General features: G+C 45.5%; 1 protein-coding gene across 1 annotated transcript; it reads left to right on the top strand.

Moving 5' to 3' along the window:
* Window positions 1-206: 206 nt before the first annotated feature.
* On the top strand, window positions 207-9332 carry EIF2B5 (eukaryotic translation initiation factor 2B subunit epsilon). Its single transcript, XM_060011035.1, has 16 exons — window positions 207-429; window positions 1544-1668; window positions 2501-2686; window positions 2778-2955; window positions 3451-3531; window positions 3802-3879; window positions 4400-4712; window positions 5590-5735; window positions 5964-6105; window positions 6231-6332; window positions 6514-6621; window positions 6758-6848; window positions 7153-7276; window positions 7992-8117; window positions 8550-8660; window positions 8836-9332. The coding sequence occupies exons 1-16, from the start codon at window positions 220-222 to the stop codon at window positions 8893-8895; spliced, it is 2181 nt and encodes a 726-aa protein (XP_059867018.1). The 5' UTR covers window positions 207-219; the 3' UTR covers window positions 8896-9332.
* The last annotated feature ends 5213 nt before the right edge of the window (window positions 9333-14545 follow it).

Here is a 14545-nt window from a genome sequence, read left to right as displayed (position 1 = left end):
GCCTCAACATGCGGCCACGAGCGCCGCAGGGCCTCAGGCCGTGCTCCTTCCTGCTCAGCCTTCAGGCAGGTCTAGGGGAGACGCATGCGCATTCCTTTCTCCTCAGCTCCTCCCGGTCTCCCTTCGCTAGTGCTTCGCATTTCGAGTGCTGGATCTTTTTGTCCCCTACTGCGTGCCGTGTCAGTTTCCGAGCGGAAGTGGTGACTGTGAGAGAAGAAGATGGCGGCTTCTGTGGTGGCGCCGCCTGATGTGGTGGCCGGTCGGCCCAACAAGCGCAGCGGCAGCGGGCCGGCAGGCGGTGGCGGCGGCGGCGGCGGCGGTGGAGCAGCCAGAGGGGCGGAGGAGGAACAGCCGCCGCCCCTACAAGCAGTTCTGGTGGCCGACAGCTTCAACCGCCGCTTCTTCCCCATCTCCAAGGACCAGCCTCGGGTGAGCGCCGCGCGCGAAAGCTGCCAGAGGGTCCGGAGGTGGCGGAGCTAGACCAAGTTATCTTTTTGGCTGCCTAGTGAGGCGCGCTCTGGAAGGACTTGTGTCCACGGTCTTTCCCAGAAATCGGGTTTATCTGGTTAGGAAAAAGGCGGAGAGACCGTCTAAAGCCCTGACGACTGCCTGACCAAGTGAGTGGCAGGCAGATTTGGGCACTCGTAATGCTGTCCACCTCAGGTCTGGGAGGCCTGCAGGGGCTAATGAAGAAGCAGTGCTTGTGAGAAGCCTTCACACGGGGATTCAGTGCCTCAAGAGGAGGCTGCGCCGCACTTATGTAGAGGAAAGAAAAATCCTTAGGTGAAAGGGACTGTCACCTCCTTTTGCCTCCAAAAGGGAAGTCATGTGCCTGAAAAAAGAGCAGGCTGGTCTGATTCCATAGTAACAGCTGTTTTGGATCTCTTGTAGTGTGCTTTTTTTCTTTTCAGGTTTTAGTGACAGCTAGTGCTATCTGTCAAAAGGAGAACAGAACAGGTTCAGTGACTGGTTGCCCGCGTCCCCAGTATTGTCCAGACACTGGGGAACTGGACTGAGCTAGTCCTAGGGATTGCTGGGTCATTCAGCAGTCCCCAGTTCAAAGAAAAGGACTTGCATTCAGTTCAGGAAAAACCTCTTTGACTCACCACTCCCTCTAAATAGTCTAATGGCTGTTTATTTTGTACAGTTGATTGGGATGGCTAGCCCCTGACTCTTAGAAAGGGATCAAGGAAGGAAATTTTATGGGAAAAAAAGCATGAGTGGTACTTAAGCTTCTGGAGATGTAATTGATTTCTGTATTATCCTTTGTCAGGGATAGTTTGGTGTTCTATACCAGCTCTGTGTCTGATGCTAAGCAAGTAGATTCCATGCCTACTATATCCCAATTGCAACCCATTAGACTCTGATGTTTAGAGTATGCCATGAACATTAAAGGCAGCAGCCTGATTAGTTTTAAATAGGAAAGATAAAGTAAAAACTAGTGTTTGAAAATACTGATAGAGGAGTGAAAATTGTGGTTGGAATGGGGAAAAGAATGATACTCAGAGGACCCTCATGACTTTTTTTCATCTCCTACCCTCAGGTCCTCTTGCCCCTGGCCAATGTGGCGCTAATTGACTACACTCTGGAATTTCTGACTGCCACAGGTGTACAGGAAACCTTTGTCTTTTGTTGCTGGAAGGCTGCCCAAATCAAGGAACATTTATTGTAAGGCTCTGCAACTTTTCTTTCCATGTTTCACCATTTTTTCCCAGTTTCCTTAGGATGGATATAACTAAATAAGAGGAGATTATGAGGGAGAAAAATGTATTTGTTTGGATCCCATCATAAGGTCTAAGGGCATTCTCTTCACTTAGGAGGTGAGCAGCTGAAGCCATGACAAAGATTAAAGAATAGCATTTGGATTTTTTCTGAATCTCACAAAGTTTGTACCCAATGGGTTTTGCTTTTTATTTAGTGGCTCCAATATGCAAGTTAAAAGAGTAATATCTTTGTTTTTCCACTGAGCTTCTAAATATTGAGCTCTTCCTCATTTTTGTATTCCTGGTGCCTAGCTTAGTACCACGCACATAGTAAACACTTAACAAATGTTTAGCGAAGTGTTTTTGAAAAAGAGTGAATCTCAGGATTTATGGAAGCTTAGGAAATAAAGACTAGGATGTTAGCATGGTCTCCATCAAACAGCTCCTAAATTTGGTATGAGGTTTAGAAGGAGAAAAGTGGCATGATATGTGTGTTCCCAGGATACTTTGTATAACCTAAGTCTCAGCGGGATTTTTAGTTCAAATCCGTGTTTAGGGACAGGGGTCAGGGTATGGAGAGGAAATAGTTTCTCTAACCCATAAAACAAGACTAGTGACAGACTATGCTGAAACCATTAATTATAGTTCATAAACCTCTTTGAAGTCAAGGATGCTGACAGGAACCCAGAAAAAGCCATAGCAAAGGAGTGTGAATGTTGAGTGGGGAGAAAAAATAGGGAAGCTCTGCATGATGTTTATGCTTGGTTTACTCATCCCCCTCACCTCCCTTCCTTTAGGAAATCCAAGTGGTGCCGCCCTACATCCCTCAACGTGGTTCGAATAATTACATCAGAGCTATATAGATCACTGGGGGATATTCTCCGTGATGTTGATGCTAAGGCCTTGGTGCGCTCTGACTTCCTTCTGGTGTATGGGGATGTCATCTCAAACATCAATATTACCAGAGCCCTGGAAGAACACAGGTCAGGATGGGAAAATGGTAGAGATGAGGTTTGGGACCAGCAGAGCCCTAAGACTGCTTTTTTGCAACTCTCTCCCTCCTATCCTTTACAGGTTAAGGCGGAAGCTGGAAAAAAATGTGTCTGTGATGACGATGATCTTCAAGGAGTCATCCCCCAGCCACCCAACTCGTTGCCATGAGGACAATGTGGTAGTGGCTGTGGATAGTGCCACAAACCGGGTGCTCCATTTCCAGAAGACCCAAGGCCTCCGACGTTTTTCTTTTCCTCTGGTGTGTGGGTATCTGGGGTCCTTGAGGTGGGAAAGTGACAGGCTTCAGCAGGAGAGATGAGTTAAAGTCCTTGTAGGGACTTCCCTGGTGGCACAGTGGTTAAGAATCCACCTGCCAATGCAGGGGACGCGGGTTTGAGCCCTGGTCCAGGAAGATCCCACATGTCATGGAGCAACTAGACCCGTGCACCACAACTACTGAGCCTGCACTCTAGAGCCCATGAGCCACAACTACTGAGTCTGCGCTCTAGAGCCTGTGAGCCACAACTACTGAGCCCACGCGCTGCAACTACTGAAGCCTGCACGCCTAGAGCCCGTGCTCCACGACAAGAGAAGCCACCACAATGAGAAGCCCGCGCACCGCAACAAAGAGTAGCCCCTGCTCGCCACAAGAGAAAGCCCGCACGCAGCAATGAAGACCCAACTCAGCCAAAAAGAAAATAAATAAATTTATTAAAAAATAATAATAATAAGTCCTTGTAACTTCTCCCCACAGAGCTTGTTCCAGGGCAGTGGAGATGGAGTGGAGATTCGCTATGATTTACTTGATTGTCATATCAGCATCTGCTCTCCTCAGGTGAGCTCCTCAGGGCCAAGCCTGCACATCTAAAGAGTAGAACTCTGAGGGTTTATTATCACCCCCTTAAAAGGCCAGGGTATATTTCTTCTCCCTCATTCTCTTATCTACAGCAAATAGGTGCTATCATCTTGACCCCAGTATCAGCAGACTTTTTTGGGATTCTGGCCCATATCCTGCTGTCATAGTGTCTGATAGGTCTCTGGGGGGCTTGTGTTTGCTTCCAGAGAATAATGCTTAACCTTGGCCCCCTCTGACTTCCCCACACAGGTGGCTCAACTCTTTACAGACAACTTCGACTACCAAACTCGAGATGACTTTGTGCGAGGCCTGTTAGTAAATGAGGAGGTAAGAAAAGCTCCCAATGCCTCGTTAGAAGAAGGCTGTGATTTTATCTCAATGCTGATAAATTTGGTCCCCCTTTTTTTCTCTCTCCATTTGCTTTTTTATTCTGCCCATTTTTAGGGCACAGTAGACCCTACTGACACACAAAAGCAAAAGATTCATTTGTGGTTTTTGGCAGATCCCCAATACCATCTGACCACCAGTGACATGCTAAAAACATCTCAAGATCAACAGATAAATTGCTAAAAACATGAACATCCACCATTACACATAATGTGAAAGTTTGTTTTCCCTTGGGAAGGGTTGGGGGAGTTTTGGTCCCCTTTTATGTTTTATTAAACCTTAGGAGAAAGGAAAAGAGCTGGAGAGGAGAGGGAAGCAGTATACAGAGAAAAGTCTCAGGCCACTTGGCTGTGACATTGAGAGGCAGTAGGAAACTTAAGAAAGTTAGAATAGAATTATACCTGGGATTTCTTTCTCTCTTGCTTGCTTGAGTGACCTCTCTTTTTTTCTCCTCATTCAGATCTTAGGAAACCAGATCCACATGCATGTGACAACTAAGGAATATGGTGCCCGGGTCTCCAACCTACACATGTATGCTGCTATCTGCGCTGATGTCATCCGCCGATGGGTCTACCCTCTCACCCCAGAGGCGAACTTCACTGACAGCACAACCCAAAGCTGCACTCACTCCCGACACAACATCTACCGAGGGCCTGAGGTCAGCCTGGGTCATGGCAGCATACTGGAGGAAAATGTGCTCCTGGGCTCTGGCACTGTCATTGGCAGCAATTGCTCCATCACCAACAGTGTCATTGGCCCCGGCTGTCACATTGGTGAGTACAGGTGGGGAGGTCAAGCTGGCCATCCTAGGAGCAGGAACCTGGGGGAACCCCATGTCTCTAGAAAAGGATACAGAGGGATAGTCCCAGAGAATAAGGAACTAGAGTGGCTGCCTTAATAAAGGAAGAAATAGGGATGTAAAAACAGTGATACTTTAATTTGTGGCCTGTGAGCCTGTTATTGGGTGACTCTTCACATTTCAGGGTACCCTATATTCACATTCAGGACCAACTGGATAATTAACATGCAATAATAACATCTCTTTAGTGCATTGCAGTTTACAAAGGGCTTCTGCATACATTATTAAAAACCTTGTGAGATAGGTATTATTTATAGATAAGTTTATAGATAAAAAAGCTGTAAGGTTGTCTCACCCAAGGTCATAGCTAATAAGAGGCAGTGCTGGGACTTGAATCTGAATGTTCTGATTTTAAATCCAGTGTCCTTTCTACTCTTAGTAACTTGCTTTGGTTATAAGAAAGTGATGCTTGTAATGGAACCACCCCTTTAAAAGAACAATAATAAGATTCTAATTCTAAAATGTACAAGAAGAGGTGGAATAATTTGGTTCTACTTTTAGGCATGGATTTAATTCTAATAAGGTTCTTGAGCTCAAGGAGTCTCCAGAAATCTTAAGGGTTCTCAGGTTCTTAAGTCCAGTATGTAGTCTGTAATTGTTGTAAACCTGGTGGAGTGTAGTCAGGCGTCTCTGGCCCAAGTTTAGGGAGAGGGTATTGCTGGTGAATTGGGGAGGGAGTAGTAGAGCTTGGTGGGAGCTGTGCTGATGTCAGTCAGCTCCATTCTCCACAAACGGCCCTGGTCTGGAATTGGGGCCCTGGGTGACCAGGAATCCTTCCTGTCCTGAGCCAGGTGATAATGTGGTGCTGGACGAGGCCTTCCTATGGCAGGGCGTCCGAGTGGCTGCTGGAGCACAGATCCGTCAGTCTGTGCTCTGTGACAATGCTGAGGTCAAGGAAAAAGTTATCCTGAAGCCACGCTGTGTCCTCACTTCCCAGGTAAGACCTGTTCCACACTGCACATAGGCCCCAAGTTGAGTGGTGGTTATGCTGAGCCAGAAAGGGGCCTTATGTCCACCCAGTCCACCCTGAATTGAGAGTCCCAATCCAGTGGTTTCATTTACCTTCTATTTGGCTTGGTAAATAAAAGTCACTCTGATTTTCAGGATGTCCTTTTCCCCAACACACTAATCAGTCTGTGCCACCCACTCCTTTTTTCTCCTCCAGGTGGTGGTAGGCCCAGATATCACGCTGCCTGAGGGCTCGGTGATCTCTTTGCACCCTCCCGATGCAGAAGATGATGAGGATGATGGTCAGTTCAGTGATGATTCTGGGGCTGACCAAGAAAAGGAGAAAGTGAAGCTGAAAGGTGTGAGGCTCAGCAGGTGTGGGGCATCTATCTGTGTGTCTCTCTGCCCCATAGAAAAACCAAGGTTCCCCCTAAGGGGTTGGTGCTTCTACTGGGCCTTTGCTAAAGATCCGTGCCTTTTCCAGGTTACAATCCAGCAGAAGTCGGAGTTGCAGGCCAGGGCTACCTCTGGAAAACAGCAGACATGAACATGGAGGAAGAGGAGGAACTACGGCAGAATCTGTGGGGTGAGCTAAGCCTTATTCCTGCCACCCACCCTCTAAATCAGATTATTTTGAGGGAAATTGAACACTTCAGAATCAGACTACTTGTTCATTACTTTATTTATGCAGACTGAGCAGATATATTGCTCTCTGTCAATGGCTCTTTCAGTATTTTTCTCTTTTCTCACCCTTTATGGATTCTCAGGACTCAAAATCAACATGGAAGAAGAGAGCGAAACTGAAAGTGAGCGAAGTATGGATTCTGAAGAGCTAGATAGCCGGGCAGGCTCCCCACAGATGGATGACATCAAAGGTAAGTGGCCAGGGGAGCAGTGTCTGGTACAAAAGAGGAAAGCCTCCAGTTTGGTTGGGCATAAAGTCAGAACTGGATGACTTAAAGCATCCTGGAGTGATATTGGCCCATGAACTTACTCTTGCTTTGATTTTAGTGTTCCAGAATGAAGTCCTGGGAACTCTACAGCGGGGCAAGGAGGAGAACATTTCTTGTGACAATCTAGTCCTAGAGATCAACTCTCTCAAGTAAGAGCAGCTCCTCCTTATTCTCATCTCCTCGGGGTAATCCCAGGCAGGTGTAGGTTCTCTCCTACTTCTTCTCCAAATAGGAACCTGTTCCCTCGACATCCCAACTGGACAAGGCCGGTAGCATTTGGAGCAAGGAGAACATTATGTTTTTGCCTCAGCATAGACTTCCTCCTTCCAAAACCCTCTCTTTCCATGTTGTTCCATCTGACTTTCTCTCCCCCAGTGTCCTGCCAAAGTCATAGTCCTACAGTATGCTGAAAGGGCCAGTGAAGGCCCTGGTGTCACCCCAGTCTCCCCACAGGTACGCCTACAACATAAGCCTGAAGGAGGTGATGCAGGTGCTGAGCCATGTGGTCCTGGAGTTCCCCCTGCAACACATGGATTCCCCACTTGACCCAAACCGCTACTGTGCCCTGCTGATTCCCGTAAGCAAAGATTGGGGCTGGGTACAAGGGGTTGGGTGGAGACAGGTACACATCCTTACTGGGCTTGACTTTAAAGGAAATCAGGAGTAGAAGGTCTTGTGAGATATATGTTACTTGTGGTTCCTTTCTCCTTGCCTCTGGACACAGATTAGGTTCTAGAGCAGGTTTGGCTGGTCCAGGGGAGTCAAGTTAGGTTCAATACTGAGTGGCCTTTGAGATTCCAGTATTCAGACAGTACTAGACCCCAAAGGTATATCCAGAATAGACCTGGACTGTCATATTGTCTGACTGAAAATGATTTGACCAGAATGAGGTGAACCTTTAGGCTGGAAACAGGTATTCTGAGGAAGCCTGCAGCATCTGACCCCCTTCACCTTCCCTAGGAAATTTCTTTTTCCCCAGTCCTGACTGCCAGCACTCCCAAGTCCCTCTGACATAATTCCACAGGACCTGTATCATCTCCCTCTTGTCTTTTTTTTTTTTTTTTTTAATTTTTAAATTTTTGACCTTGCCATGTGACTTGCAGGATCTCAGTTCCCCAGCCAGGGATTGAACCTGGGCCATGGCAGTGAAAGTGCCAAAATCTAACCACTGGACTACCAGGGAACTCCCCATCTTGTCTTGAAAGACCCATGTTATCAATATTGATTTTCTTTGCTGTCCAGGTGTAGGTGCATGCTCAGGAATATATTGCAACTTCTCCTTTCTTCCACAGTTGCTCAAGACCTGGAGCCCTGTTTTTAGGAACTACATAAAGCGTGCAGCTGATCATTTGGAAGCATTGGCAGCCATTGAGGACTTCTTCGTGGAGCATGAAGCCCTTAGTACTTCCATGGCCAAGGTGAATACCACGTCAAGCCCCAAAGTCCTGCACTTACTTTGAAACAGGCCTTGGTGACCTCCGTGGAGACACAAAATAGACTGACATGAATCCGTATGGAGTTTGGTTAACAGCTTCATCCACCCCTAGTGTTGTGCTTATTGCTGGGATAGTACAGCTTGGAGCCAAACTAGTAAGGCAACCATTTGGAGGTTACCCTGGGAATGTGCAAAGCACTACCCAGCAATAGTTCCAGAAGTCAAACCTGTCCCAGTATCAGAGTGAAGAGCTCATTCTTACCTGTTTTGGAGGAGGCTGCTCCGTGTGTAGAAGGAGGCTGAGGGCCTGGTAGAGAGGTACTAGATCTTGCCTCCTCTTCCTCTGTTATCCATTATGTCTCGCTGAACCCTGCAAGGCCCCTGAGATCTCATCTCCTCTGCTGGCCTTCTGCAGGTACTGATGGCTTTCTACCAGCTGGAGATCCTGGCTGAGGAAACAATCCTGAGCTGGTTCAGCCAAATGGATACAACTGACAAGGGCCGGCAGTTGCGCAAGAACCAGCAGGTAAGTCAGGCTGCCTTCCTGTCACTGCAGTGGTTGCCTGGCTCCCTGGCTCCTGGCCTTAGACTCCAGGTGGTTGGTCCCTGGGACTCTGGTTGTTAGAGCTGTTTATCTGCTAAGGAGAAAAGGAGGGTTATGTGCCCCTCCCTCAGTAGCTCTCCGCTCTGCTTCCTTACAGCTGCAGAGGTTCATCCAGTGGCTAAAAGAGGCAGAAGAGGAGTCATCTGAAGATGACTGAAGTCGCACTACCTGCTCCTGTGGGTGTGGTTGATTGCCCTCCTGGTTTCTGGGCCAGGGCAAGTGAGCGGCTAGTTGCAGAAGGATGAGTGACCACCATCTGAGCTGAGACTTAAAGGAGCAGAGGCTGGAGCTACAGTATTCTTCCCACCGCCAGCAGCCATGTGCCTCCCATCCTGACTGGGGAGTTGAGATGAGGGAAGTTGGGCTGGATAACAACTCTGCCTAAGGAGGAGCTAGGCAGGCCCTGCAGTTAGAGGAAGGCCAGAGGAACAGCTTTGTGCTCTGGTTTCCCCTCAGGGAACAGCAGAGAGCAGTTGGCCCTCTCTGTTGCTTGTATTTGTTAATATTAAAAAACAGAGAGAGGGGTATATTTGGTTTCTCTGCAACTCTGACTGATCAGCAGTTGAAGTAGGTCAACAAAGAGTTCTCAACCTCTGATGTGGTAGCCTTTCTTAACACCTGGTGGAGAGGGAGAAGAGGGGTGTTATGGCCACTAGGTGGGACTGTGGTGCCTCGCTAGTTGACCATTGCCATGGCCATGGTGGTAGAGGGCCTAGATTCTTTTCCAGACTTTGTGGGCCAATTTGTGGTCCTGGAGTGGTGTGCCTGAACCTAGTTCTGTAGAGAGTCCTAGTCCAAACACTTTTCTGTCAGAAGGTGATGATGCCAACCATATGTAAAGTCCATTAACCACTGCCAGTCTGTCACATGCTCTGTCCATTTGATCCAGTACTACTGTCAAGAGAAGCTGGGCTACTTTTCATCTTATAGATAAGGGAATTTGCTCAAGGTCTCATGACTCTTGAGGGGTAAAGCTAAGGACTTGAGCCTCATAATCCAGAATTCTTTTTCCTTCAGCATATTCAGTGTCTCAGTGAAGGGAAATTGCCCCCAGAGGCAAATACAACCCCAAGCCAGCAATGGATATCCTAAGAACAGAGGAAGAACCTGTGAAATGGGCTGTCCCCTAATATTGAGAGAGTATCTACTGCATGACAGACATTTGTTTTTTATATACATTTATTTATTTATTTTTGGCTGCATCGGGTCTTAGTTGCGGCATGCAGGATCTTTCATTGCGGCGTGCGGGCTTCTCTCTAGTTGTGGCGTGCGGGTTTCTTCTCTTTCTAGTTGTGGTGCGGGCTCCAGAGCACGTGGGCTCTATACTTGAGGAACATGGGCTCAGTAGTTGTGGCACACAGGCTTAGTTGCCCCGAGGCATGTGGGATCTTAGTTCCCTGACCAGGGATCAAACCTGCATCCCCTGCATCGGAAGGCAGATTCTTTACCACTGGACCACCAGGGAAAGTCCCCAGTCATTTTGCTAAATACTTTTCATGTGTTATTTTAGTTAACCTTCACATCAGCCCTATGAAGTAGGTCTTATCCCCATTTTCAGATGAAGAGGCTGAAGTTCATAGAGGTCCTGTAACTGGTAATTGATAGAGCAAGGATTTGTTATTGGACTCTAGAGCTGGAATTTGTCACCTATATTGTCTCCTTTAACCTCAAACATGAGACAGGCCCTTCTATCTCACCTTTTTGAGCTCTTTGTTGCTTTCCTATAAACCTTACTCTGTTAACGCTTAAACTGTAGCAGATGTCTTTGGTAACAAGTGGCCCTCCTGGACATCACAGGTAAAATGGTTGCCTTTTCTTCATTTCAGTTGGGTGGAGAGGAGTAAGATGAGGAAGGGGATACTGAACTGTACTAAGGGGTATTAAGGGGCATTACTCAGTATTTCTAAAGAGGAAAAAACAGGCTGGCCAGGGTTTGACTTAATTTACTTTTCTTATTCAGTGAATTTCAGTTTCTCCTTTGTCAAATACAGGACCTAGTGACTAGAGAGCATTTGAAGGTTATGGCATGGACCTAATAGGGGCAGTTAAATACAAGCAACTGTAGGGTACCTCTGATTTATACCTGATGGGTGGCAGAGATCAGAAGTGGCCTATAGAACTTTTTAGGAGGAAAATATTCCTTCTAGTTGCAGTGATTAGGGAAGGCTTACAGGATTGTGACACTTGAGTGGCCTAAAAAATAGAAAGGGTAGAGGGAACATTATGAGCAAAGCAAAGGGTTTCCATTTAAATATGGCAGATTAAACACATGGGCTTTGGGGACTTCTCTGGCGGTCCAGTGGTTAAGACACCGTGCTTCCACTGCAGGGGGCACGAGTTTGATCCCTGGTCCTGGTCGGGGAACTAAGATCCCTTGTGCTGTGGAGCGGCCAAAAAAAAGAGAAAAAACTCATGAGCTTTTTACTCCAAAACCACTTTCAAATGGTAGCAAAGGAATTCTTCAAAAAAGGCACGTGACTCAATGATAAGGAAAACAGAAGGTGACAACAATGAATGAGAGACATCAACATTTTGGGGAAAAAAATAAATGGAAGGGTGAAAGTTGACCTAGCAGAGCAGAATGAGATGGGCTCTACCTGCTGAGGTGGTTATTAACAAGAAGCAAACCAGTGTGCCCTTCTGAACCCAGAAAAGGCTCAGTAGAGGGGTTAAGGATTGGGTCCTGAGAACTGGGGGTGGAATGGAGGAGAATCAGACAAAGATCTGTATGAGAAAAAGCTCCCCCAGGTCCCCACTTTATCTGATCCAACCAAGTGATTACCCCTACTTCTCCTCTGCAGGAAATGGGAGATTTAGTCTGGAGAAATGGTGGGGAGGAATTTCCAGAGAAGTATCTATGAAGGTTTCCTAAACCCAAAGGTCATGAGTTTCTACACTGACAAGAGCCCATGAGTTCCCAGCATAATGAACAAAGTAACACCACGAAATTTCAGAACCTCAGGGAAAATAAATCTTTAGAACCTCTGGATTCGATAGGAGACGTGGTGGGGATGGGATTGAGGGGCTAGATTGAAAATGAGGGATTAAATGAAAGTATATGAGTGGTAGGGCTCTGAATGTCAGCACACACTGGCTTATACCCCCAGGCCAAAACTAACTAAACAATTGCAGACCAAAGGCCTACAAATACTTAGAATTTTGTTTCAAAAAAAAAAAAAAGCCATTTTCCTCTCCTCGCCGTATACTGAACACTGAAGCCTGTTAGCCTGCGTACATGGACAGAACTTCCAAACAGATTTTTAGTATCTCACTCTTACATATGAATAGACTGTTAAAGGCCACCAAACATTTGAAGAAACTTCCAACGTATGAAAGGCGGAGACCAAAACAAACAGAAAATTGAAACCAAGGAAACTGACAAAGTAGGGAGCTTTTCGAAAACTTTAGGGGGGGAAATGGCTATAATTCTCAAAACTCAGGGAAAATATTGTGTCTATGAATAAAGTGCTATGAAAAGAATTGGAGAACAAAAGAGCTTTTAGAAATTAAAAAACTATATGAATTTTCTTTTCCTACTGAGAACTGGAGGACTACAGAACCAAATAGGGAAATTATATGTCCATCCTTATATACTTATTGAATTTTTAATTGTGAATATTTTACCTATACAGTTGGATAGGGGAAAGTTTGGAAGTAATGTTAAAACCTTACAAAAAGGTGAAATCATTTGAAAATAAAATGAAATGGATGATGAAGGAGAAAAAGATAAAAGGATCAATCCAGAAGGTACAACATCTAACAGGAGTTGCAGAAAGAAAGGAAAAATGGTAGTGATGTTATTAAATAATTCAAGAAAATATTGTTGAATTTCTAGATGGGTAGGGCTCGCCCAATGCCTAGCACAGTGAATGAGCACCAAGGCACATCACCAAGAAATTTGAGAACCTCAGGGATAAATAGAACTTCCTAAAGACTTACAAAGAGTTAAAAACAAGTGCCTAGGAAAGAGATCAAACTGATCACTAAATAGCAACACTGGAAGCTAGAAGACAATGGAGTGATGCTTTCAGAATTCTGAAGGAAAATTACTTTCAACTCAGAATCATACTTTCATCTTTTCAGGTTTCTCCCCAAATTTAAAAATTTTTTTCAAAACAAAACTTTTTATTTAAGTATAGTGGATTTACAATGCTATGTTAGTTTCAGGTGTACAGCAAAGTGATTCAGTTTTATATCAATATATACTGTTTTCAGATTCTTTTCCATTATAGTTCCCCCCCCCACCACAAGTTTTTATTTCCCATGCTTTCAAGGGGAACTACCAAAGGATGTGCTTTACTAAACAAAGGAGTAAAGTATCCAAGAAACTGGGATCCAACACAGGTGAGAGGTAAAGGGAGTTCTGAGAATGATGCAGAGAAGTCCCAGGATGACAGCTGTTCACAGGCTGAGACAGTCAGCAGTGCAGACCAGAGCAATGGAATGGAAGCCCCCAGGAAAGAAAACGGATTATCTAATACATTGGGCTGAATGAATAAAATATGAATTGAGAACCTATTAGAGTATGTGGAAAGATTTAATGATAGGTACACTATAGAAAAAAAAATGAAAAAGCAAGGCAATGATTAATGCTGGGACTTTCTCGTGGCGCAGTTTTTAAGAATCCACCTGCCAGTGCAGGGACACGGGTTTGAGCCCTGGTCCAGGAAGATCCCACGTGCCGCAGAGCAACTAAGCGTGTGCGCTGCAACTACTGAGCCTGCGCTCTAGAGCCCACGAGTCACAGCTACTGAAGCCCACGCGCCTAGAGCCCGTGCTCTGCAACAAGAGAAGCCACCGCAGTGAGAAGCCCACACACTGCAACGAAGAGTAGCCCCAACTCGCAGCAACTAGGGAAAGCCCGCGTGCAGCAACAACGAAGACCCAATGGAGCCAAAAATTAATTTTTTAAAAAAATGATTATGCCAGGAGGAAAAGTTGTAAAGGAAGCATTTATTCATAGTCAAAATGTCAATACTATATTATAAGTAATATAAGTACTGTATTATCTTAACCAAAAAATGTGATCTTATCATTTTAAGAGGTTAGGGGGAGGTGGAAGAAAGGTAAATCCATCAATCAAAATTGGAAATCAATAAGTAATGTCTAGAATGCATATATCAAGAAATAATATGAGCTAAAAAAAGGTACACTGGGGAGGGGGTGGGGAGGGAAATGAGACAGGACTGCTGTAAGTTTTCTTAATATTTGTCTATGCACACATATTACTTTGATGAAATTTTAAAGTAGAGGGAAAGGTATGAAATAAAAATATACAAGGTGTGTGCAGGGGCTGGCAAGTAGGTTGAATTGCTTAAGTCAAAACTTTAGTCAGGATATAATGAAAAAAAGGCTGTAAAGGTAGGTAGAGGTTAGATTATGGAGAGCTTTGAATATCATGCTAAGGATATTTGGAAGGCATTGCGAAATATGGAGAGGTTTCTGAGTTGAAGAGGTGTCTGAAAAAGGTCCTTCATCTTGAAATGCTAATTTGGCAACAGTATACAAAATGGAGTGGGAGAAGCCCATATTTGTTACTGTGGCCTAAAAGGACCTATGTGGTCTGGTCCCAGTCTACCTTTACAGCCTCATCTACCACTATCATTGTAGTCACAATGGCCTTCTTTTTGTTCCTCAAATTTGGCAAGTTTATTCTTGCCTTGGGCCTTTATACTTCACTGTTCCCTCTGCCTAGAATGCTCTTCCCCCAGACCAGACCTTCTTATAGCTGCTTCCTCATTAGTTCTAGGTCTTAACTCAAATGGAAGAGGCCTTTTCTGACCACCCATATTACTCTTTCCCCTGTT

This window comes from Delphinus delphis, chromosome 4, assembly GCF_949987515.2.
Source record: "Delphinus delphis chromosome 4, mDelDel1.2, whole genome shotgun sequence".
NCBI classification, from domain to species: Eukaryota; Metazoa; Chordata; class Mammalia; order Artiodactyla; family Delphinidae; genus Delphinus; species Delphinus delphis.
This window is presented reverse-complemented; position numbering and strand designations above follow the sequence as displayed.